Source organism: Lynx canadensis, chromosome C1 (assembly GCF_007474595.2).
Source record: "Lynx canadensis isolate LIC74 chromosome C1, mLynCan4.pri.v2, whole genome shotgun sequence".
Classification (NCBI taxonomy): domain Eukaryota; kingdom Metazoa; phylum Chordata; class Mammalia; order Carnivora; family Felidae; genus Lynx; species Lynx canadensis.
The window spans coordinates 126,849,382-126,876,267 of record NC_044310.1 but is presented as its reverse complement, the minus strand read 5'-3'; the positions used below and the strand labels follow the sequence as shown (position 1 = coordinate 126,876,267).

Sequence of the window (26,886 nt, the reverse complement as noted above, 5' to 3'; positions counted from 1 at the left end):
TCCTCCATAGAGCTTTATGTCTACTGCTCAATTAATATCAGTGAAATGATATGAAAAACATGTGAAAAGCCACCGGGACACGGATCCCACTCGTAAACCTGTTGCAGAAACCAAGTTGCCAGCGACAAGACCACACTACGCAGGCGCAAAGGCAGAACCCACTGGCTTCCTCCCGGTCTTTGCATTTGGCGCGAAATCCCGGCTCCGTGGGCTGGACTAATGCAGAAGCCACGCTCATTGGGCAGGTTTGGCGCGAAATCCTCGAGTTCCTGTGCCACGATTGGTTCCGGCAATCCCTGTGGGCGAGGGGGCGGGCGGTAGCGGCGGCGGCGCGCGCAAAGTGGTGGCGTCTGTGGTGAAGTGATTGGTAGTGGTGGAGCGTGGCGGTGGCGGCCCCTTAGCACTGAACAGCCATGGACCTCGCGGCGGCAGCGGAGCCGGGCGCCGGCAGCCAGCACCTGGAAGTCCGCGATGAAGTGGCGGAGAAATGCCAGAAACTGTTCCTGGATTTCTTGGAGGAGTAAGTCCGCGGGCGCCCCTTCCTCGCGGAACTTCCCCGAGCTGCCCCTGTCCGCTTCCGGAGCCCGGGAGCCCGCCGACTCGCGGCTCCCAGGGCCGGGCTGGGCCCTAGGGCCGGCGCATGTTGGGGGGGAACTGGGGGCCCGCGCGCCTTGCAGAGCGTCCTATTCCCCACTCGGGGCTTAGCCAGGTCGCCGCGAGCGGTAAAATCCCATCTTGAGTCCTTCCTCAAACTGCCAGTGCCGTGGGTATGAGCAGCGCTTTGGTCCCGTCGTTCCGTCCTCACAACCTGTAAGGCTGGTGATCCCGTCTCCCCTGGTTACCTGAGCGGAAACGGAGTCTCGGGGAGCATAAGTAGTAGCAAGACCGAGTGGGAGCCCCTGCAGAGTCCTGATGGGACCGGCCACCCAGGCCTCTGGTGTTGGGGGCGCCGAGGGCCCGGGCTGCCTTTGGAGCCCATGGAGATAAAGGCACTCGAGTGAACCCTGAGGGCAGACAGATGCTCGGGTGAGTGAGCCCTGACCTGCTTCAGAGTGTCTGAGCGTATTCCCCACCTTCCCTCCATCCTTCCGTTTCCTTCCACCGCAAGCCCCCCGACACGCACACACTTTTTTTTTTTTTTTTTTAAGTTGCCTTCTAGGTTCCTGGCCTCTCGTAATCCCCCACTGCCTGGGTTTCCGCCTCTGCCGCCAGTTACTTCGTGCAGATGTATTACTTCTTTCCCTAAGAGGATGGACTTTGGAATGTCTTGTGAAATTTTTTTTAATTGTAAAATATACATAAAACTTACCATTTAACCTTGTTTAAGTGTAGAGTTCGGTGTCATTAAGTATGTATATGCACTTTGTTAAGCAACTGCCCCCACCATCCAACGACTGAACTCTGGTCTTCCCGAACTGAAACTCTGCAGCCACTAAACAGTAAGTCCCCATTCCCCCCACCCCCCCCCCCCCCAGCACCTGGCAGCCACCATTCTACTTAACCATGACTTTCACTGTTCTAGTTACCTCGTGTACTTGGAGCTATACTTGGAGTATTTGGCCTTTTGTGACCAATTTATTTCACTTACCATAATGTCTTCAAGGTTCATCCACCTGTACAGCATTGTGTCGGGATTTCTTTTTAAGGCTGAATAATACTTCACTGTATGCATATACCACTTTTTGTCCATTCATCCATCCATGGACATTTGGGTTGTTTCCACACTTTTATTATTGTGCATAATTCTGCCATCTCATGAAATTCTGATACATTTGAACCATAATTTATATCCCCCGTCTTTGGCATTGTTATTCTCTGCCTGACAGCTATTCATCTTTCAAAGCGCAGCTAAAGACTCATACCTCCTTTGTGAAACTCTGTAAATCTTTCAGGCAGCACCAATCCTTTCTTCCCTTATGCTGGTAAGGTGCCATTTTCCATTATCTCTGGTAATGAAACTTACCGTGTCTTTACCTGTCAGCCACTTCCGTCTTGAATGTAAATCCCATCCTTAACCCCACCCAGCCACCACACCACATTACAAAAGTCCTCAATTAATGTTTCATTTTAATGAAGAATATGATTGCCTTAACTGCCTTGCAGTTTACCATACAGCTGGATGCTGGGGATAATGATGAATGAGAGAAATAAATCACTCTGTTTGGGTGGGGGGGGTGTTAACTCCCCCTCAGAATTCCAACTTTGATTTGCCCTTGTTTATGGAGTAAAGTCTCAAATTCTTCACAGCCCCTCTTCCCAGTTTCATCTTCCACAACCAGCCTGTCATCTCTGTATTCCTCTACCTTTTCTGACATTGACACTTGAAAACATCTATAGTGAGTCTAACCACTACTCGAGGTTTTTTGGTGTTTGTGTTTGCTTTGTTTTCTTTCAAATTCTAAACATCTTTCAAGGCTGAATTCCAATGTCCTCTTTTTTTTTATTTTTTTTTAACGTTTATTTATTTATGAGAGATCAAGAGAGACAAAGCGTGAGTGGGTGAGGGGCAGAGAGAAAGGGAGACACAGAATCCAAAGCAGGCTCCAGGCTCTGAGCTGTCAGCACAGGGCCTGACGTGGGGCTCAAACCCACAAACCATGGGATCATGACCTGAGCCAAAGTCAGATGCTTAACCAACTGAGCCACCCAGGTGCCCCTCCAATGTCATCTTTTAAATGCTTGAAGCCTTTCTGGATGTTCTTGTTGGGCAGAATTATTTATAATCCCACAGCACATTTTTTGTATCTCCTTTTTTTCTTTTGTTGTTACAGGAGCGCTTAACATGAGATCTACCCTCTTAACAAATTTTTAACTATGCAATACATTATCATTGACTGTAAACACAATGTTATACAGTAGATCTCTTAAAGCTTATTCAGTCTCACTTGACTGTTGCTTAGTAACTCCACATTTTCCTCCCTTGCTCTAGCTTCTGGCAGCCATCATTCCACTATTTAATTAATTAATTAAAGTAAGCTCTGCACCAACCTGGGGCTTGAGCTCCCTGCCTTGAGATCAAGAGTCACATGCTCTACCAACTGAGCCCACCAGCCACCCTCATTCCACTTTGATTCTATAAATTTGACTATTTAGTTATTTCATATAGGTAGGATCATGCAGTATTTATCTTTCTATGATTGGCGTATTTCATTTTGTGTAATGTCCTCAGGGTTTATCAATGTTGACACGTATAGCAGAATTTACTTTTTAAGACTGAGTACTGTTCCGTTGTATATGTATACATTTTCTTTACTCATTTGTCATGGACATTTAGGTTCTCTTGCTACCTCTTTAATAGGAGGGTATGATCCTATGATCATGTCAGTCCTAGGGCAGGAACAACACTGTCATTTTTAGCTTTAAGTATCTCTGGTGTAATGCTTTGCAGATAGATGTTCAGTAAATATTGGACAGCTAGGTATGCTGTATTTGAAGAAGGAATTGATTTTTGGTTCCAAGTGAATCTGCATTTATGTTAAAAGGACAAAAAGCAAAAATGGTGGTGGTAATCCTTAATTTTGTGTGTATATGTTTCTGTTTTTCTGAGGACTTGGGTATTGAAGCACCTCATTTCTGTATTTATTTTTATTCATGTTCTTAAATCAACAACTATTCTGTCAGTTTTCTCTACAGAAATCGAATCTTTGGATTTCAAACTGCATTTCTTCATTTAATATTTTCCAATCTTAACTATATACAACAATAATAAAAGGATAGTTGGCATTTTTTATTAGAAAATATTAAATGAAGAAATGCAGTTTAGACCTAGTTTTTCTGTGTTCTGGGCTCTGTGCAAAGCATTTACAGGCTTTCTCTCATTTAAACTTCATAGTAATCTTATGAGATAAATGACGTCTTAATTTTTTTTTTTTCAAAAAGGTGGGATAAGTACTTGCCCATGTTATGCACTTAGTGAAATGAGCCTGTCTGACCCTAAAGCTGATGGTCATTTTAACCGATACACCGACTTATCAGGCATTTGGATTCTTCTTTTTACTGCATAATTCTTCAATTTAATAGGACTTGTGTGTATCTACAGGTTCCAGAACAGTGATGGAGAAATTAAGTACTTGCAATTAGCAGAGGAGCTCATTCGTCCTGAGAGAAACACATTGGTTGTGAGTTTTGTGGACCTGGAGCAATTTAATCAACAACTTTCTACCACCATTCAAGAGGAGTTCTATAGGTATGTTATATTAATCTTCTTTACTTTAAATAGGCATGGAACCTGTGAAGCCAGCTCTTCTAGGACTGGAAGTACTCATTTGTGAGGCAGAAGGAGAGGCCCTTTGATACAGCCAGTGGTCATTTTAGTATTGTTCTGAACAAATTTAGGCCTTCGTGGAGCTGAATATTTTACACGTCCAAATGTTGAAAACCTTTGCTTTCTATGTAGTTTTCCTAAGTTTTCAGAGGATCGCTTACTTTTTGTCAGGCATTCAGTGCTCTTGGTCTGTCATTCATTTAATCCTTTCCCTTGGCCCTAGGAGTAGGTATTTTGAGAAAGTGTGTGGATCCTGTTCTTGATCAGGGGTGTCTTTAAAGAAATGACATTGTTGTTCTTAAAGGTTAATTTTCTTCTGATTATAAAAGTAATGTGTATGTTGTAGGAAATAGAGAAAGTAGAGATGAGTAGAGGGAATACATATGTAATTCCACCATCCATAGATAACCATCATGAGCAGGTCTGCAAATGTGGAATTTCCTAAGGATCTTCTGGCACATTTTGTTGTATTTCTAGGTGTATGTAACTATTGACATCATATTGTAGACACAGTCTCCTGCCATTTCACATAACGGTATAACATTTTTCCATGTCATATAAAATATTTTGAAAACATTTTTTTGAATGTTTATTTTTGATAGAGCACGAGACGGGGAGGGGCAGAGGCGGAGAGTGCGGGGACAGAGGATCCGCAGCAGGCTCTGTGCTGACAGCACAGAGATTGGGGCTTGAACTCACAAACTGTGAGATCATGACCTGAGCTTAAGTTGGACGCTTAACTTACTGAGCCACCTAGGTGCCACTTGAAAACATTAAAAAAAAAAAAATTTTTTTTTTATGTTTATTTATTTTTGAGAGAGGGAGAGACAGAGCATGAGTAGGGGAGGGGCAGAGAGAGAGGGAGACACAGAATTTGAAGTAGGCTCCAGGCTCTGAGCTGTCAGCACAGAGCCCGATGCGGATCTCGAACTCACAAACCATGAGATGATGGCCTGAGCCAAAGTCGGATGCCCAACTGACTGAGCCACCCAGATGCCCCTATTTTTAATTGCTGTATAAAGCAAGAAACATCTTTTTACATAAATCTTTGTCAGCATTTAGATTAAACAGATGTGAATATACATAAATAAAACCAGGTTAAAATAAACATTGTGGACAGTTGTGAAAGGAAATTAAGACCCAGGAATAAGGATAGACAGCCCCATTCCTTTACATGGTAGGCTGGGAGATGGAATACCTGTTTCAATGTTTCTAGTCATATCCAATCATCAAGAATGGTTGGGGGTGATAAGCAGCAGAGTTTATTGTGAGAATACACAGCAGAAAAAGTTGTGAGGGAGGTAGAAAGTCCGGGCTGGTAGTAGAAACACCTCTACTCATACCTCATACATAGGCTATGCAGCAGTTCTGTCTCCTAAAAGTAGCTCATTTTTCAGGGGTGCCTGCATAGCTCACTTGGTTAAACATGCAACGCTTTTTTAAAATTTTTTATTTATTTTATGTTTGTTTATTTTTGAGAGCGAGCACGAGCAGGGGACAGACAGAGAGAGGAAGACAGAATTTTAAGTGGACTCTGCTGACAGCAGAGCACCTGACATGGGGCTCAAATTTATGAACCATGAGATCATGACCTGAGCCAAAGTGAGCCCCTTAACCAACTGAGCCACCCAGGTTCCCAGAAGCATCCAATTCTTGATCTTGGCTCAGGTCATTATCTCACCATTTGCGAGATTGAGCCCCACATTGGGCTCTGTGCTGACAGTGTGGAGCCTGCTTGGAATTCTCTTTGCCCCTCCCTTGTTTGCGCATATGTGCAGCTCTCTCTCTCTCAAAATAAATAAACATGAAAGGAAAGGAGAGGAGGGGAGGGGAGGAAAGAAAAAGAAAGGAAGAAGCTTATTTTTCAGAGGACGTCAGATCCCACTATTGAAACAAACCAAGCTGCAACAGCTACTAGGAACTTACCTCAAGAGGACATACACACTTCAGTCTAACCAGTCAAGTGGATTGTTAGTGCCAGTTTGCTCTCATGTCCATACACATATTGCTCCTCTCGTCCATTTTTCAATCAAGAATTAAACCTAGAAAAATATACTAGGCCTTGACACCAAACGGGAGGCTGTGTTGCTAGATTGTAAACCACCAAGATTGTTTAGGTATAGTCATCTTGGACAGAGGAGTGGGCTGTACTGTGGGTGCCAAATGATTATTTAAAGATAGTAGATGGGAATGCAAGCTGGTGCGGCCACTCTGGAAAACAGTATGGAGGTTCCTCAAAAAACTAAAAATAGAACTACCCTACGACCCAGCAATTGCTCTACTAGGCATTTATCCAAGGGATACAGGTGTGTTGTTTCGAAGGGACACATGCACCCCCATGTTTATAACAGCACTATCAACAATAGCCAAAGTATGGAAAGAGCCCACATGTCCACTGATGGATGAATGGATAAAGAAGATGTGTTATATATATACAATGGAGTATTAGTCAGCAATCAAAAAGAGTGAAATCTTGCCATTTGCAACTAGGCGGATGGAACGTGGATCCATGTGGATCCTCTACGTGGATACTAGAGGGTATTATGCTAAGTGAAATTATTCAGAGAAACACAGAAATCCTATGACTTCACTCATATAAGGACATTAAGAGACAAAACAGATGAACGTAAGGGAAGGGAAACAAATAATATAAAAACAGGGAGGGGGACAAAACAGAAGAGACTCATAAATATGGAGAACAAACTGAGGGTTACTGGAGGGGTTGTGGGAGTGGGGGATGAGCTAAATGGGTAAGGGGCACTAAGGAATCTACTCCTGAAATCATTGTTGCACTATATGCTAACTAATTTGGATGTAAATTTAAGAAAATAAAAAATAAAGCAAGTTAAGGGAAAAAAAAGAATACTAGATTATAAAAAGAAAGAACATAATCATGCACAGGAAAGAAAAAAGAATACAAATGCAATTATCTCAGAATTTTAAGAAAGACAAAAGCATGTAGAGCAGACTTTAAATAATTTTAATATGCTTCAGATTTAGAGATTTTTATCTTTGTTTTTATTATTTTTGTCATATTATTTGAAATTGTTAACTTAGAAAAGATGTCCGTTATTTTAACTCCTTGAAAGAAACAAAATACAAATATTATTTTATTGCTATGATTACATTGATTACTATTTCTCTTGTGATAGCCTGTCATATTTAATAGTACCTTTCATTTTCCTAAACCTGCTGCATCATTCATAATGGCTTTGTTATGTTTCCTTACTGTGGGTTAAAAGGTCTTTCATTTATTGTGGCATTTCTTCCTTAAGGGACTGTAATTTTTTAATATATGAAACAAACAAACAAAAGCTGGTGTACATAAATATGTATTCAGTTGAAATGTGGTAATAATGCCTTATCATTTTCCTCTTTAGGGTCAGTCATGTCAATAGACATTGCATGAAATATTATAGCTCTGTTTTCACAATTGAATAATGAAGCTGAATTTATTTGTTGTAATTCCCTTATCTCTTAATCTACAAGAAATTAAGTTCAGGAACCTTTTGGGATTGGATATGAAATAATTTGTCTGGTTTGTTCTATTGCTTAAGTTGCTGGCCCTTGCTGTCTTTATTTTTTTTTAAATATGTAATTGTACCAAAGAAAAAAGAGAGAGATACAAACCAAGAAACACACTCTTAACTATACTGAACAAACTGATGGCTATCAGAGGGGAGGTGGATGGGGCAACGGGTGAAATAGGTGATGGGGCTTAAGGAGTGCACTTGTGATGAGCACCAGGTGTTGTATGGAAGTGTTGCATCACTATTGTACACCTGAAACTAATATTACACTGTATGTAAACTCTACTGGATTTAAAATAAAACAAACAAAACAACAACAAAAAAATAAAATAAATAAAGATAGTAGGTATTTGGGTATAGGATTTTATCGTTGGTGTTTCTGTTGTCTTAGATCTATTTGTTGGGCTAGGAGAGGATTGGAAGACACTCATAGACCTAGAGTAGATGAGAGAAGTGTCCTGCATAGTTAAATTTTAAGGCTTGGTTGTAACCAGGTGAAATTGCTTAGTCTTAGCTGTTTGCAAGCATGAAAGGTAAAGGGGGCCTTGGTAGGTCTCTTGAAGATGTCATGTGATTTTTATTTGTTTGCTTTTCAGAGTTTACCCTTACCTATGTCGGGCCTTGAAAACCTTTGTCAAAGACCGAAAAGAGATTCCTCTTGCCAAGGATTTTTATGTTGCATTCCAAGACCTACCTACCAGACACAAGTAAGAGACTCTTCTTTGAAAGGAAAGGAATTCACCAAACATACACATCACTTAATGGTTAGAAAAGTAGGGAGGTGGTAGTCTTCTATATGTAAAGAGTTAGGTTCAGTTATCTATAAAGTTTGGTTTTGGAGAAATCATTTTTCTAGGGAGATGAAATGGAAAGTAAGTTAAAGCACCTTCTGGGGATTGTCATATTTCAGGACATCTTGCAGGGGACATTTGGGGGGAAATCAATCAAGTGAGAAAATAAGAAAACTGAAAGTCTAGAGAATTTCATGAATCTTTGAAAAATTTTGTCAGAGCTTAAATGGCGTAACTAAAAACATTTTTTCCCTTTAGCAGTTATTTATTTATTTATTTATTTTTTTATTTTTTAATTTTTTTTTAAATGTTTTTATTTATTTTTGAGACAGAGAGAGACAGAGCATGAACGGGGGAGGGGCAGAGAGAGAGGGAGACACAGAATCGGAAGCAGGCTCCAGGCTCTGAGCCATCAGCCCAGAGCCCGATGCGGGGCTTGAACTCACAGACCACAAGATCATGACCTGAGCTGAAGTCGGATGTTTAACCGACTGAACCACCCAGGCGCCCCCCTTTAGGAATTATTTAAAGAATAAATACAGTGGAAGAAATTGAAGTGATATTTTGAAAACTTAAACTGCTGAAATTACTTGTAAAGTGGCCAAGTTATTTAATATAAAATGAGTTTGTGAGGTAAAGGAAGTGTTTCTGAACTGAGTTGCTGAGGTCTTTCGTATGATTACTATGAGACTAATACAGCTTATTTAGAAACAGTAGGTAAGCAAAAAATATATTTGCATATAAAATGGGATCATCTTGTTTTATAACTGTAATTTCATTTCTTTGGTGTCCTTTATTTACTTTTTCATATTTGTGTATTTTGCTGTGAATACATAAGCATTGTGTAATTTAGGAATAGGCACATTGACTAAATCATTCTTGGAGAAGAATCTGCAAAGAATTCCTTCTTTCCATTTATTTATTTATTTATTTAGTATTTTTTGTTGTTGTTGTTTTTTGTTTTTATCATAATTATCATTGAATACCCTGTCATTAAAATGGAAATATTTCTTAGGTTGAAAATGAATATTTACAATATTTACTATTGTACATCTGTCTTTAAACAGAATTCGAGAACTTACCTCATCCAGAATTGGTTTGCTCACTCGCATCAGTGGGCAGGTGGTACGGACTCATCCAGTTCACCCAGAGCTTGTGAGTGGAACATTTTTGTGCTTGGATTGTCAGACAGTGATCAAGGATGTAGAACAGCAGTTCAAATACACACAGCCGAACATCTGCCGAAATCCAGTTTGTGCCAACAGAAGGAGATTCTTGCTGGATACAAATAAATCGAGATTTGTTGATTTTCAAAAGGTATTTTTTAACTTCTGTTTGTTTCAGATTCAGTCTATGCTAATAATTCACTTCTAGGCACATGGCAGTTGTTACAAGCTTATTTAGACAATGTTAAATTCAGTTTTTATGTAAGTGGAAGATCATTATATGTGACTACAGATTTAAACCCAAAACTCTTAATGCCGATTTCAATTATCAATGTATAAATGTGTCTTAAACTTTAATAACTTGGATTGGAAGCCCCTTCAGACTATGACAGAATATTTTGTGAGAGAATAAATAGTAAACGATGATGATGATGATGATGATGATGATGATGAAGAAGAACTAGTGTTAAAACTTTGAAGAAGTGGAAACTTGTTAGATACACTCTCAAGTTGATGGTTAGGAGGGAGGGAGGCATGAATAAAAGGACAGGCGAAAATGGACATGTTTATTGATGGCAGTGAGGATTATCATGATTGAAATAGAGGAGCCAAATTGGAGATCATCTGAAGGATGATTTGGTGTGAGGCATGTAGGTACGCAGAGCCTTAAAATCTCAGGTTGGGAAGTTCAGACCTTTCTTGATAAAAAAGGGGAATATATGTGAACCTTTCTTTTTTAAAGGTAGATTAATGGGACATTGATGTATAGCATATAACAACAAACTAATAATGAGATAGTTGTAGTTACCTGGGCAAGAGTTGGATGGTAGCAATAAGAATGAGGTTGCAGGGGGCGCATGTCTCAGATCTGTACAGGACTTAGTAACTCTGTGATAGGCAAAGGAAAAGAAAAGGTGCAGCTGCTCAATCACTCAAGCATGAGGGAATGAGTACCACACTAAAATAATTAATATTAACTTCAGTTTTTATCCCTTATTTAGTGTAGCATCAGTCTGTTACTTAGTTTATATGAAGCACATACTCCACCAACAACTTTGGGTAAGAGGTGTTTTGTGTTTGAAAAAGAACATAGCCAAATATAAAGTATAAATCTAGATTAAGTCTTGGTCTGAAAAAACAAAAAACAGTTGTAATAAAGGACATTATTCACAATTGAGGAAATTTAAGGATGGTCTAGATAATAGATTTTATAGAATTAAATATTATTTAATTTTCTTGGTATGGTAAAGATACTGTGGTTATATAGGATGTCTTTACTCTTAGGAGATGAATGCTAAAATAGTTAGGGGTGAAGTATTTTGATTTTTATGCATTTTTCAAATAATACGGTAAAAATATGTGTGTGTCTAAGTAATATTGACAGTAGTGTTGGGGTGCCTGGCTGGGTGGCTCAGTCAGTTGGGTGACTGACTCTTGATTTCAGCTCAGGTCATGATCTCAGGATTGTGAGATCGATCAAGCCCTGTGTCATGATCTGAGCTGAGTCTGGAGCCTGCTTGGAATTCCCTTTTTCTCTTCTCTCTCTGCCCCTCCTCCGTTTGAGCCTGCGCGCTCTCGCTCTCTCTCAAATAAACTTAAAAAAAAAAAAAAAAGGTAGTGTTGAGGTGGAGTGTATAGAGTATGTGAATTTTTTTTTTAAATTTTTTTAAATGTTTACTTTTGAAGGAGAGAGAGCATGAGCAGGGAAGGGGCAGAGAGAGAGAGAGAGAGGGAGAATCAGAATCAGAAGCAGGCTCCAGGCTGTGAGTTGTTAGCACAGAGCCCTATATGGGGCTCGAACCCACGAGCCATGAGATCATGCATGACCTGAACTGAAGTCAGTCGCTCAACTGACTGAACCACCCAAGCACCCTGAGTATGTGAAATTTTTCATAATATTTCCCTGAAAATTTGGAGGAAGATGGAACAGAGCAGATATTTAACTACATAGTCAGGACAAGGAGGGGCAAAAAAATTTTTAGAGTTTTTTTTTTTTTTTATGTTTATTTTTGAGTGAGAGAGTGCATGTGCGCTCAAGTGGTAGAAGGGCAGAGAGAGAGGGAGACACCAAATTACAAGCAGGCTCCACACTCTGAGTTGTTTGTGCAGAGCCCATCATGGGGCTTGAACCCACAAACTGAAATCACGCATGACCTGAGCCAAAGGCTGACACTCAACTGACTGAGCCACCAAGGCACCTCAGAAAAATGTTTTTTTAATTTTTTTTATTGTTTTTTTTTTTTAATGTTTTATTTTTATTTTTGAGACAGAGAGAGACAGAGCATGAATGGGGGAGGGTCAGAGAGAGAAGGAGACACAGAATCTGAAACAGGCTCCAGGCTCTGAGCTGTTAGCACAGAGCCCGACGCGGGGCTCGAACTCACAGACCGCGAGATCATGACCTGAGCCGAAGTCGGACGCTCAACCGACTGAGCCACCCAGGTGCCCTGGTTTATTTCTTGAGAGAGACAGAGCAGAGGAGGGTCAGAGAAAGAGAGAGACAGAATCCCAAGCAGGCTCTGTGATCAGTGCGCAGAGCCCAATGTGGGGCTCGAACTCACAAACCGTGAGATCGTGACCTGAGCTGAAATCAAGAGTCGGATGCTTACCGACTGAGCCACCCAGGCACCCCCTGGAAAAATTTTTTTAATGAGAGTAAAAGTGAAGTTTTTATTTTTTAATTTTTTTATTATTTTAATTTCAGTATATTTAACATACAGTGTGATATTAGTTTGAGGTATACAATATAGTGATTGAGCAGTAACACATATTACTGAGCTCATCATGATAAGTGTACTAAAAGTGAAGTTTTTAGGAGCACCTGGGTGGCTCAGTTGGTTAAGTATCTGACTTAGGCTCAGGTCATGATCTCGAGGTTTGTGAGTTTGAGCCCCGCGTTAGGGGCAGAACCCGCCTGAAGCCTGCTTCAGATTGGAGTTGCAGGATAGAGTTTTGTTTTTTTTTTAATATAGTTTATTGTCAAATTGGCTAACATACAGTGTGTAAAATGTGCTCTTGGTTTTTGGGGTAGATTCCCGTGGTTCATCTACATACAACACCCAGTGCTCATCCCAACAAGTGCCCATCACCCATTTTCCTCTCTCCCCCAGGGTAGAGAATTTTTAAGATGAATTTTGGCAAATGTCAAAAGTCTGCAAATGGTGAGAGTTTGGAATACATCAATATTTGTCAATATTTGTGGCATTAATTTAGATTATATGACATTTGAAAGATAATCTCTTCTCATTCTTAGCCATTTATTTGTTTTGTTATAGGTTCGTATTCAAGAGACCCAAGCTGAGCTTCCTCGAGGGAGTATCCCCCGAAGTTTAGAAGTGATCTTGAGAGCTGAAGCTGTGGAGTCAGCTCAAGCTGGTGACAAGTGTGACTTTACAGGGACATTGATTGTTGTGCCTGATGTCTCTAAGCTTAGCATACCAGGTCAGTAATCTTTAGCTCACATTTAACAGTTCTCATTACCTAAACTGCAGAACATTTAGCTTCTCGAATCTTTGTTTTCTTATTTTTGGCTACCAATCAGAGGGTGAGCAAGGAAGTATAAGAATAGAGACAAATTAATTTTGCTACAAAAAGCACTGCTCTGAAAAATTTCAAAGCCTAAATGAAATCTTTGGATTTATAGGTTTTGTTTTTTTAAGCAATTTTGATGCTCAGCACTTTTGGTATTTGAGCTGTAAAACAAACTATCATTCATTCTTTCAGGAGCACGCGCTGAAACTAATTCCCGTGTAAGTGGTGTTGATGGATATGAAACGGAAGGCATTCGAGGACTCCGGGCTCTTGGTGTTAGGGACCTTTCATACAGGCTGGTCTTTCTTGCCTGCTGTGTTGCACCCACCAACCCAAGGGTGAGTCTTAAAATGGCAAGATTGAGAAAGACCTCCCCTGGGGCTGCCACAGTATAGGCTTCTGAAACTACTGAATTATCTAATCACTGTTAAAGGGGAGCAGGATGGTTTGGTTTTTTAGTTTTATTTATTTATTAAATTTATTTCTCTTGAGAGAGAACACACACATGCATGCACACACATGAACTGGGGAGGAGCAGAGAGAGAGAATCCCAAGCAGGTTCTGCATGGTCAGTGTGGAGCCCGACTCAGGGCTCAAACCCATGAACCGTGAGATCATGTCCTGTGCCAAAATCAAGAGTCAGACACTTAACCCACTGAGCCACCCAGGCACCCCATGATTCTTTAGTTTTAAAACCAGATTTTTTCATGTCTTTCTGATCTTGAGGAAAAGTCTTTTTGTTTTCATGTTTAAGAGCTCTGTGCTTTAAGAGCATTGATATGAATTACCTATGGGATAATTTTGTTTTAACTTGCTCTTTGTGTGGATTCCTGGTATTATAGTTCTGTAGAACTTGATTCTATGTCCTGAGTGGGAAAACAGTGAGAAAAAGTTTGGAAACTAGTACAGCATTGCAAGAGGGGTGAATATAATACTCTCTTACTTCATTTTCATCTTCATATCAGTGATTAACATTTTATTACGGCTTATCTTATGAGCATTCCGATTCATTTAGATAACAATACAAAACAGTGGTAGCTTTTTTGTTTGTAATTCATTGGACAAATGACAAACTCTTCAATATCTTGATTAACTTAGGCCTTAATAATATGGAGATTTTTTCTGCAAACCTTTATAGTCAACAGATCCTGAAGTTGACCTCCCAGGCTATTTTTTGTTTGTAGTGAAGCTCTTTCACTTTACTTTGACTGTTTCCATGCAAGTATTTTTCCTTTCTCCACCTCTCAGTTTGGAGGAAAAGAGCTCCGAGATGAGGAACAGACGGCTGAGAGCATTAAGAACCAAATGACAGTGAAGGAGTGGGAGAAAGTGTTTGAAATGAGTCAGGATAAAAATCTGTACCACAATCTCTGTACCAGCCTGTTCCCTACTATTCATGGTAAGAGTGCCTTCCATTTGTCACATAAACTTGAAATCAAAATGATGATTAAAAAGCAGCAATAACTACTGTATGTTTAACTCTACTGGAATTTAAATTTTTTTTAAAAACAGCAATAAGTGATTTCTTACAGCACATAAATCAGATCAAAAGGTTTTTTTGGTAGACTTACAAGGGATATTAAAATGTCATCTACAAAAGGACAAATGATTCCACTTAAAATGAGGTGCCTAGAATAGGCAAGTTCATAAAGACACAAAGAGGTTACCTGTTGGGGGAGGATATTGGGGAGTTAGTGTGTCATGGATAAAGTTTCTGTTGGGGATGATGACAAGTTCTAGAAATGGATAAGGGTGGTGGTTATAAAACATAGTGGGTGTACTTCATTCCACTGAATTACACACTTAAAAAATTATTGGAATGGTAAATTTTGTGTATGTATGTTTTAGCATGATTTTTAAAAAAGAATAAAAGGTCACTTAGGCTCCTTTTTCTGGCTTTAGGGCAGAAATGTACTTAAGTATATTCCAAAATACTAGATTAATATCCTGATTTTTGTTTGTTTAATTTTTGAGGAGATTTCATGATGTTTCTTGGTTACATGTACTATGTCTGTACCTTTGGTGGTTTCTTTGTGTTTTTTTGGCTCTTGGTTGTTAATTGCTCACCATCATTTAATTCCCTTTATATGTTGAAAGATATGACTAAATTAAAAAAATTTTTGTTTTTAATGTTTATTTTTGAGAGACAGAGACACAGAGTCGAGTAGGGGAGAGAGAGAGGGAGACAGAGAATCTGAAGTGGCTCTAGGCTCTGAGCTGCCAGCACAGAACCCGATGCAGAGCTTGAACTCACAAACTGTGAGATCATGACCTGAGCCAAAGTCGGCTGCTTAACTGACTGAGCCACCCAGGCATCCCAGGATATGACTAATTTTTAAGCTTCGTGCTTTACCCATGTTTTTTCCATCCTTTCATACTGAATTGGAGTTAGGGCAGGAACTGATAAAAGATTATGGGTATTTGTCTTAGGTATATATTTTTAACTATTTAAAAGTAACCTTTTTTTTTTTCTATCTAAATATTTGACCAATGAAATTGAACTGATACCCTCTATGTTAATAATCCTCTATGGATTTTAGAATGTCCTCCCTTAATTGAGTAGGTGTCAAAATTTCTATTTAGCTCCCCCCCCCCCCCCCCAGAAGTTAATCTATTTTTGCATTACAAATTACCCCAAAAGTTAGTGGCTTCAAAAAAGAAACAGTATCTCATATAGTCTATGGGTCAGTTAGGTGGTTCTGGTTGAGTGTTTCTGGCTCAGTCTTTCCTAAGGATACAGCTAAGACATCAGCTAGGGCTGTAGTCATCTGAAAACTTGACTGAAAGATCCACTTAGAAGGTCTTACCTGTTAGTGCTAGTTGTTAACTGGAAACTATAATTCCTTGCCAAATGAATCTCTTCCACGGGGCTGTTTGTTCTCACCACGCAACAGCTGGCTTCTTCCAGAGTGTGCATCGAGGGCAAAGCAGGGAGGAAGTAGGATGCTTCTCTGGGGGCGCCTGGACAGCTCAGTCAATTGAACGTCTGACTTTGGCTCAGGTCATGATCTTGCGGTTCATGAGTTCGAGCCCTGGTTCAGATTCTTTGTGTCCTTCTCTGCCTGTCTCTGTCTCTCTCTCAAAAATAAATAAACATTTAAAACAGAAAAATGCTTTTCGGGACCTAGTATCAGAAGTTGCACACCTTCACTTCACTATATGCTATTTTTCTAGAAACAAGTTATTAAGTCCAGCCACTCCTAAGGAAAGGAGAAGTAAGCTCCATTTTCAAATGAGAAGCATCAAAGAATTTGTGGACTATTTAAAAGCCACAACACCTCCTAACACACTTGTTTCATAGACCATAAGTCAGAGTTTTATTTGTGGAATGGATTTTTTCTGCCTTTAAAGGGTTTGTGTAAATGTGCCAGCACTTTGTTGATAGAATTCACAAAAAGTCGTAATAATTAGCACACAAAAAATGGGTCTTTTAACCCATTTTTCTGAAGCACTTTTCTGAAGATCCAGGTTTTTTACTATACATTTCCTTCTTATATTGGAGTCATAAATGCCTTGTAGAAGTGGCCATAAATCACATTCAGCATCTTATCTCATCCATAGCAGTCCAGTTAGCATGTATTTATATTCAGCACTGTTCAGTGTTGGTGATACAAAAGAAGTAAATCATGGACCATTTCCTCAAACTCTTGATAGAATAGCAAGACCTGCCATTAGAAAGATCTAGCAAGTGCAGTGACCCAGCAATTGCACTACTAGGTATTGTATTCATCCAAGGGATACAGGTGTGCTGTTTCGAAGGGACACATGCACTCCCATGTTTATAGCAGCACTATCGACAATAGCCAAAGTATGGAAAGAGCCCAAATGTCCGTCGATGGATGAATGGATAAAGAAGATGTAGTGTATATGTATATACAATGGAGTATTACTCGGCAATCAAAAAGAATGAAATCTTGCCATTTGCAACTATGTGGATGGAACTGGAGGGTATTATGCTAAGTGAAATTAGAGAAAGACAAAAATCATGATTTCACTCATATGAGGACTTGAAGAGACAAAACAAATGAACATAAGGGAAGGGAAGCAAAAATAATATAAAAACAGGGAGGGGGACAAAACAGAAGAGACTCTTAAATATGGAGAACAAACAGAGGGTTACTGTGGGATGGGCTAAATGGGTAAGGGGCAAGATCTAGCAAGTGCAGTGTGCTGTGGTGGACATAGTTTATGGAGAGAGTTATTTGAGAAGTACTACATCAGGAAAGACTGTAGGAAGTAGGACTTGCAAACAAACAAGGGCTCTTGGGATGGTGGCGGGCATAAGCATCTGTGACATCTTTGGTACAGAGACATTGGACAGTGGTTAGGTGGCTTTGAATTCATAAAGCAAGAACCGGGGCGCCTGGGTGGCGCAGTCGGTTAAGCGTCCGACTTCAGCCAGGTCACGATCTCGCGGTCCGGGAGTTCGAGCCCCGCATCAGGCTCTGGGCTGATGGCTCAGAGCCTGGAGCCTGTTTCCGATTCTGTGTCTCCCTCTCTCTCTGCCCCTCCCCCGTTCATGCTCTGTCTCTCTCTGTCCCAAAAATAAATAAACGTTGAAAAAAAAATTTAAAAAAAAAAAAAGAACCAAGGTTAGAAGCCATAATATTTTTAGTTCATCTTAGGCTTTACTTCAGCTCTTTTCTGCTCTTTCGGTTGGTAAACCTGTAATTTGTTATGAAATTGTTTAATCTCATGTTGAAAAATACCTTGTGTTTTTGTTTTAGGCAACGATGAAGTAAAACGGGGTGTCCTCCTGATGCTCTTTGGTGGTGTTCCAAAGACAACAGGGGAAGGAACCTCCCTTCGAGGGGACATAAATGTTTGCATTGTTGGTGACCCAAGTACAGCTAAGAGCCAGTTTCTCAAGTAAGTGTTTGCCTATTTAGAATAGGGAAAAATTGCCTGTAATTTTAATTCTATTTAGAATTCTTTTAATTCTAAGTCTTTAGATACATGAATATGTATTTTCACGGTTATAAATCACAGCTTACGTATTTTTAATTTACTGTGAATATTTTTCCATGTTTCTTTATTTTCACAGTTCTCTATTGTTGGTGTACTGCAACTTAGAAAATTATTTTCCTAGTTTGCTTCATTTAACAATTATGGATATTAATACCATGAACATCATGATTTATATAAATTTTTTATTTTGTTTGTTTCCTTTGTGAAAATCCCTAGACATAGGATTGTTGAGACTAAGAATACAAACATCTTTAAGGTTCTTAAATAGGACACGCTTTCCAATAGCAGTGCAACAAGGATAGACACGTTATGCTAACCGTATCAGCATGTGTACTGCTTTAGCAATTTTTGCTTATTTTTAGAAGCTATAGCAAATACTTGCTTACTTTCAAACTTTTAAGAAACTTAGAGGTCAAAATAATACCAAACCAGTTTTGAAACACCTGGTGTGTTCTTGGTGCTGCATATATGTATATGCATTCTCTTATCCTAGCAGCACCCAGACAGGCATGTGCTATTATCCTCTTTTTTCAGGGAGGCAAACAGAAGTTCTCTGAAACTTAATAAATCACCCAACTTCTCATAGCTAACAAGTGACTTCTGAGCCATGAGTATTAGAACTTGGATGTATGTGACTGCAAAGCATGTGCTCTTCATACTGTTATCAAGCTGCTTTTCCTTTATTTATTTCAGTAATTTGTCTAGAACATAGACCATTTTTAGTTTGGGATTTTATAACTAAGTATTTTCTTCATGTGTATCAAGGACTAGGCTCTAGATTTGAAAATAATAGTCTTATGTTAAAAGGGATTCTTTTCATTTCCTCTGCTCGTATCTCCTCTCCACCACCATAAAAAGATGTGCTACAATGTTGCTGCTGGTAACAGAATTGTATTATACATGATTATCTTAGACAGAAATAGACTTTATATCTAGTGGGTTTTTTTAGTATCTTTATTGCAATATAATTTCCATATCATAAAATTTGCCCTTTTAAATTGTACAATTCAGTGATTTTAGTATATTCACAGAGTTGTATGACCATTACTAAACTAAGTTTACAACATTTTCATTACCCAGAAAGAAATCTTATATCCACTAGCAGTCAGTCTTCATTCTCCTCCCTAGGCATAGGCAATCACTAATCTGCTTTAGTGTCTCTATCTGGACATTTCCTGTAAATGGAATCATATACTGTGTGATTCATTGTGACTGGCTGCTTCTGCCTAGCATAATGTTTTCAAGGTTTAGCCATGTTGGAGCATGCCAATACTTAATTTCCTTTTATTGCCTAATGTTCTATCATATGTATGTACCACATTTAATTATCTGTTTATCAGTTAATGGGCATTTGGATTGTTTCTACTTTGGCTTTTATAAGCCAATGCTGCTATATGTAAGTTTTCGCCTTTTTTTATTGCAAAATGTGCATCACATTGGCCATTCTTAAACATTTTTACTTGTACATTTCAGTGGCATTAAGTACATTCAAGTTGTGCAGTCATCACTACCATCCATCTGTAGAACTCTTTCATCTCCCAAACTGAAAATCTGTTTGCATTGAACAGTAATTCCACATTTACCCCCTTTCCCAGCCCCTAGCAACCCACCATTTTTTTTTAAGTTTGTTTATTTATTGAGAGAGAGAGAGAGGGCATGCGCACGTGTGTGCATGCAAGTGGGGGAGGGGCAGAGAAAAAAGAGCAAGAATCCCAAACGGGATCCTCGATGTCAGCACAAAGCCTGATGTGGGACTCAAACCCACGAACCATGAGATCATGACCTGAGCTAAAATTGAGTCACTCAACCAGCTGAGCCACCCAGGCACCCCATCATTCTACTTTCTGTCTCTAAATTTGATTATTCTAGGTCCCTCATATACATGGAATCATACAGTATTTGTCCTTTTGTGACTGGTTTATTTCACTGAGCATAATATTCAGGGGTCACCCATGTTGTAGAATGTCTTAGAATTTCCTTCCTTTTTAAGACTGAATAATAATAATTTATTGATGTATTTATCACCTTTTGTTGTTTCCACCTTTGGGCTATTGTGAATAATGCTGCTATGAACATTGATGTGCAACTAACTGTTCAAGTCCCTGCTTGCAATTCTTGGAGATAATTTTAGTTCTGAAAATTTAGGTCCTTGATCCATTTTGAGTTAGTTTTTGTACATAGTGTGAGACAGGGGTTCAACTTTATTCTTTTGCATGTGGATATCCAGGTATTTGAACGCCAAGACTATTCTTATGCCTTATTGAAATGTTTTGGGACCCTTGTTGAAAATCAGTTGACTATAAATATGAGGGTTTATTTCTAGACTCACAATTATATTTCATAATCTCTATGTCTCTCTTTAGGCCAATACCACACTATCTTGACTACTGTAGTTTTGTAGTAAGTTCTAAAATCAGAAAGTGTGGGGTGCCTGAGTGGCTCAGTCAGTTAAGTGTCCAACTTCACCTCAGGGCATGATCTCACAGGTTTGTGAGTTCTGTGCTGTCAGCACAAAGCCTGTTTCAGATCCTCTGTTCTGCCCCCCCAACCCCTTCTTTGCCCCTCCCCTGCTCACATGCATTCTCTCTCTCTCTCTCTCTCTCTCTCTCTCTCTCTCTCTCTCTCAAAAATAAAAGTAAAAATAAACATTAAAAAAAATAAAATCAGGAAGTATGAGGGCTGCCTGGCTGTCTCAGTCATTTGAGTCTCCAACTCTTGATTTTGACTCAGGTTATGATCTCAGAGTCATGGTATCGAGCCCCACGTTGGAGCTCCATGCTCAATGAAGAACCTGCTTGAGATTCTCCCTCTCTCCCTCTGCCCCTCTCCCTTGCTCACATGCACGTGTTCGTTCTCTCTCTCTCTCTCTCTCTCTCTCTCTCTCTCTCTCTCAAAAATAAATAAATAATAAAAATCAAGAAGTGTGAATCCTCCAACTAATTGTTCTTTTTCAGATTGTTTTGGCTATTCTGGGTGCCTTGAGTTTTAGGATCAAGAATTTTAGGATCAGCTTTGTGAGTTTCTACAAAGAAGCTAGTTGTGACATTAATAGAGATTGCATTAAACTGTAGATCAATTTGAGGTAAATTATCTTTATAACAATATTAAGTCTTCTCATCCATAAACATCGGATGTCTTTCCATTTATTTAGGTTTTAATTTTTTTGAACAGTGTTTTTTAGTTTTCATGGTATAAGCTTGTGCTTCTCTTGTTAAGTTTGTTCATAAGTATTTTATTCTTTTTGATGCTATCGTAAATGGAAAACTATTTTCTTATTTTCATTTTTGGGTTGTTCACTATAAGTGTATAGAAATACAAGAGACTGTTGATCTCTTATCTTTCAGCCTTGCAAGAACTCATTCTGTTTTAGTGGATTCCCTAGGATTTTGTATCTACAAGCTCATGTTATCTGCAAATAGTGGTAGTTGTTCTTCCTTTTAAATCTAGGTGCCCTTTTTTCTTTCCCAGTTGCCCTGGCTAGACCTTTCAGTATAATGTTGAATAGATATGGCAGGAGTGAACATCTGTGTCTTGTTCTAGATTTTAGAGAGAAAGCATTCACCTTTGACCAAGTATGATGTTAGCTGTGGGTTTTCAGAGATACCCTTTTTAAGTTGTGGGAAATTCTCTTCTATTTCTAGTTTGTTGAGTTTTTATAATGAAAGGGTATTAGATTTTGTCACATGCTTTTTCTGCTTCTGTCAAGATAGTTCTTTATTCTGTTGACATGGCATGTTACTGATTTTAGGTATTAAACCAGCCTTGCATTTTTGGAATAAGTCTCACATCTAGTTTTGTCTTTTTTTGTTTCTTAAGTGCAGAGCCTTTGAATAGATCATTGTTGCCAAAATGTTTACTGTTCATTATTAAAGGCTTCCTTTAAAATGGTGTTTTTGTCATGTATGAACTTCATTTTCCAATTTGATAGGAATGGATTTAAATTGATTAAAAAGGCCAAAGGAGATAAGGCGTTCTGTTTAGTCTGTGATATATGTTTTTATGAATTGTTTATGCTAATGTCTTTCTCAAATGTTAAGAAATAATAAATTCTTGATTGACATAAACCCTGTCAGGTGACATTTCTAGAAAGGATGCTTTGTAGTATGTATTAATGAATATGATAACCTTGAACAGGCATGTGGAGGAGTTCAGCCCCAGAGCTGTCTACACCAGTGGCAAAGCATCCAGTGCTGCTGGCTTAACAGCAGCTGTTGTGAGAGATGAAGAATCTCATGAATTTGTCATTGAAGCTGGAGCTTTGATGCTGGCCGATAATGTAAGGACATTTTATACTTTTGGATATAAAGAAATCAGAATAGCCCCTACCCTATCATTAAATGCCTGTAAGTTTCTATTAAAAAAATAGCCTTTAAAAAAGCTATTTTTAGGGTGCCTGGGTGGCTCAGTCGGTTGAGGGTCCAACTCTTGATTTCAGCTCACATCATTATCTCACAGTTTGTGGGATCAAGCCCTGCATTGGGCTCTGGGCTGACAGTGTGGAGCCTGCTTGGGATTCTCTTCTCCCTTTCTCTCTCTCTGCCCCTCCCCTCACATGCATGGGCTCTCTCAAAATAAACTTTTAAAAAGCCATTTTTAGTAAATCAGTTTTATTAATCTAGAATTTCATTGATCTTTTCCTCATTAATCACTTTCTGAGCTTCTCTAGAATGTATTGCCTGCCCTGAGCATGTGTGTTTGCTGTGATTAGTAATTCCCAGCATTTTTTCCTTTCCAGACAGTGACATCTCTATGAGTATGTTTGTTGCCTTTTACATGTATTTGACATAGATCTGTTAGATCTGTGAAGGCATATAAGGTGTAGATACACATTTGTAATTGCAGCTTTACCCTTCATTTCCTCAGCCTAAAATCAATGCTGAGGGGACCCAGAATATTTGACCTAGAGGTTTACACAAGATTTTGGTGTTGAATAAAAATGCAATAAGTAACTGTAGGGGTTTTTTGTTTTGTTTTTTTAAATTTATTTATTGAGAGAGAGGAAAAAAACACGAGTTGAGGAGGGGCAGAGAGGGAGAAAGAGAGAATCCTAATAGTGTGGAGCCCAGTGTGGGGCTCGAGCTTAAAAAAACGGGAGATCATGACCTACGCCAAAATCAAGACTTGGACACTCAACCAACTGAGCTTCCCAGGCACCCCAGTAACTGTTTTTAATCTTGCTCATAGTTTAAAATGGGTCAAAGTATATGATTCCTTCTAACTCTGTAATCTGTTGAACTATCCTACTCTAGGAGAGGAAATTAAGATTGCTTACTTACTGGGGCACCTGGGTGACTCATTCAGTTGAGTGTCCAACTCTTGACTTCGGGTCAAGTCATGATCCCAGGGTCAGGGGATTGAGCCCCTCTTCAGACTCTGTGCTGAGCATGGAGCCTGCTTAAGATTCTCTCTCTCTCCCTTTGCTCCTCTCCCTGCTCATGTTTTAAAAATTTTGTTTAAAAAAAGTTGCTTACTTACCTATCTTAGAGTTGTTTAGAGAATGGAAAGGTTTCTGGTAACAAACTTAAATTTATACTTGCCATTTCAAGACATCTCAAAGGCAGTTTCTTATGCTAGATTTGTTTGGTTACAAGGGTGTATGTTGTATTGATGAATTTGATAAGATGGATGTGCGGGATCAAGTTGCTATTCACGAAGCTATGGAACAGCAGACCATCTCCATCACTAAAGCAGGAGTGAAGGTATGTGTGTCCACCTCTGTTCTGCTGCATCATGCCTTAGCCTTAAATATTAGTGTAGTCCTAGAGATGTTCACTAGAATAAAATGCATTATTCAACATGAAATGCTGGTTGTTGAAATGGGACACATAGCCCTGAGGATTATTAATCCAAATTATAGGCGCCTTTTTAGGGTACTTTGAAAATGTTTTACTATCACAGAAAGTAGAGGAAGTACTGATGAAATTTTTAGCATTTTACTCCTCAAATTTTCCACAAAGCTTCTGTTTTCTTTGACAGTGCATGCTTCCAGTTGTAACAAAAATAATCAAACTCAATAGATTATTTAAAAGAAAATAATAAGCATAATATTGTAACCAACATTAGAGAGAAACTAAACTTTGTAAATAAAAGTAATGCATCCAAGTAGGTAAGGAAAATTAAAGCGCTACAGTAAAATATAAATTAAAAGACGAAATCTTCCCCTGCAACTCCTATCACCAGTAAATATTCAGAGTATATATTGAAGTTAAGCTCTTTCAGGAATTTTTCATACATAAATAAGCATAATACTTACAGTTTACTTCCTTGCTCATTTAACTTCATAATTGTATTTTGGCAATCTTTCTATGCCAGCATATATTAGATCCATTTTAGTGTTTTTATTACCACATGGTTTTCAAGTCTTTGTTCCTCATTTTGGCTCATTAGCCTTCTATAGAGTGACATTTGGTCATTTTCAGCCTTTGATTACAAGCCATATTGTAGTAAATATCCTTGAACACACATCTTCCTGTACCTAACTGCAAGATAAATTCCTAACAAGAAATTACTGGCTTTAAAGTGTGTGTATGTCATACCACCACCTTATGTGGGAGTGCCTGTTTGCTGTACATTATCAGACTTTAATTTTGATGATTCAGTAGGTACAAAATGATGTCTTACTTAAGGTATTTTGGTTTGCGTTCAGTTTATTATGAGTAAGATTGAGCATTTGTCCTATGTTTCTTAGCCATTCCAAATGTCTTTTTAAACCTGTGACAATGATTTCTTTTGTGGTCAGGCTACTCTGAATGCCAGGACATCCATTTTGGCAGCAGCGAACCCAATCAGTGGACACTATGACAGATCAAAATCGTTGAAACAAAATATAAATTTGTCAGCTCCCATCATGTCCCGATTTGATCTCTTCTTTATACTTGTGGATGAATGTAATGAGGTAACCGTGTGAAGTGTCACTGTGGGCTTCCTTTGTTATTTCCAGTTTGAGTAATTGAAGGAGACTAGGCTGCAGCATGTACTTCTGAACAGCTGGTGCATTTATTTGCACTGACTTTCATTTCTTTCAGAATGCTACAGGGCTGGGCAACAGGTTTATTGAGCAAATCAAAATAAAGTCATTTGAATTGTTAGTTCCACTTAATTATGTTGAGGAATATGGAGTTTTGTTGTTTTCATTACTATTTTTTTAATTATCAAGAAATAAAAAAAAACATGACAGCTAACTTCCAGCCACACTCTTTAAGATTTTTATTAGAATTTTTTTGCTGGGGGCCCTGGGTGGCTCAATTGGTTAAGCGTCTAACTCTTGATTTTGGCTCAGGTCATGATCTCATGATTCTGAGTTCAAGCCCCACATCAGGCTCTGTGCTGAGCTTGGAGCCTGCTTGGGATTCTCTCTCCCTCTCTCTCTCTAACCCAATCCTCCCCCTTCCCTGTCTTTACCCTCACTCATAGCTGGTAGTGTCTGATTTTCTTTCTTTTTTTTTTTTTTTTTTTAATTTAATTTTTTTTTTTTTTAATTTACATCCAAGTTAGTTAGCATATAGTGCAACAATGATTTGAAGAGTAGATTCCTTAGTGCCCCTTACCCTTTAGCCCATCCCCCCTCCCACAACCCCTCCAGTAACCCTTAGTTTGTTCTCCATATTTATGAGTCTCTTCTGTTTTGTCCCCCTCCCTGTTTTTATATTATTTTTGTTTCCCTTCCCTTACGTTCATCTGTTTTGTCTCTTAAAGTCCTCATATGAGTGAAGTCATAGGATTTTTGTCTTTCCCTGACTGACTGATTTCACTTAGCATTATACCCTTCAATTCCATCCATGTAGTTGCAAATCGCAAGATTTCATTCTTTTTGATTGCCAAGTAATACTCCATTGTATATATATACCACATCTTCTTTATCCATTCATTTATTGATGGACATTTGGGCTTTTGCCATATTTTGGCTATTGTTGATAATGCTGCTATAAACATGGGGGTACATGTGTCCCTTCGAAACAGCACACCTGTATCCCTTGAATAAATGCCTAGTAGTGCAATTGCTGGGTTGTAGGGTAGTTCTATTTTTAGTTTTTTGAGGAACCTACATACTGTTTTCCAGAGTGGCTGCATCAGCTTGCATTCCCAGGGAGTGTCTGATTTTCATATATTTGTGTTTGTGAATGGTTCATTAAATAGTTTTTGAAGTTTTTTAATTGGAAATAATTTCAAGCTTACAGAAGTTTTAAGAAATAGAATTGTGCATGTAACACCCATGTACCCTTTATGCACTTATTAACTTTTTTTTTATATATCTTTGGCTTTTTTTGTGTACTGAATGAGAGTAAATTCCATATTTTTAGTGGTTTTTTTTTTTTTCAATGTTAATAACAATCCTGTAATGATTATCTGTTCACAAGCAGCAATATAATACTGTGGCTAAGAGCATGGACTCTGAAGCTAGACTGTTCAAATCATGGCTCCATTACTTACTGTGATGTCAGACAAGGCACTTTACCTCTCTGGGTCTCAATTTACATACCTGTAAAATGGAGATAATATTACCAATTAATAAGATTTTTGTGAGGGTTACATGAATTAATGCTTCCAGGCACACTTAGGGCAACAGTGCCTGGCATACACCGGGTACCCTAAAAACTTAATTCTGCTATTGTTATTAAAGTCAGTCAATTCCTTCA

The 26,886-nt window shown here is 38.8% G+C and overlaps 1 protein-coding gene across 1 annotated transcript in view; it reads left to right on the top strand.

Annotated features, from left to right (window-relative positions):
- The first annotated feature begins 336 nt into the window (after nucleotides 1-336).
- The window catches only part of MCM6 (minichromosome maintenance complex component 6), a 38,986-nt gene continuing 12,436 nt past the window's right edge, over nucleotides 337-26,886 (top strand). Inside the window, exons 1-11 of the mRNA XM_030326441.1 lie at nucleotides 337-520; nucleotides 4,040-4,186; nucleotides 8,391-8,501; nucleotides 9,653-9,902; nucleotides 13,027-13,192; nucleotides 13,475-13,620; nucleotides 14,531-14,681; nucleotides 18,010-18,151; nucleotides 22,385-22,526; nucleotides 23,842-23,949; nucleotides 24,990-25,145. Of these exons, the coding sequence (XP_030182301.1) occupies nucleotides 414-520; nucleotides 4,040-4,186; nucleotides 8,391-8,501; nucleotides 9,653-9,902; nucleotides 13,027-13,192; nucleotides 13,475-13,620; nucleotides 14,531-14,681; nucleotides 18,010-18,151; nucleotides 22,385-22,526; nucleotides 23,842-23,949; nucleotides 24,990-25,145 (1,626 nt within the window). The 5' untranslated portion in view covers nucleotides 337-413. The remainder of the gene's footprint in view (nucleotides 521-4,039; nucleotides 4,187-8,390; nucleotides 8,502-9,652; nucleotides 9,903-13,026; nucleotides 13,193-13,474; nucleotides 13,621-14,530; nucleotides 14,682-18,009; nucleotides 18,152-22,384; nucleotides 22,527-23,841; nucleotides 23,950-24,989; nucleotides 25,146-26,886) is intronic.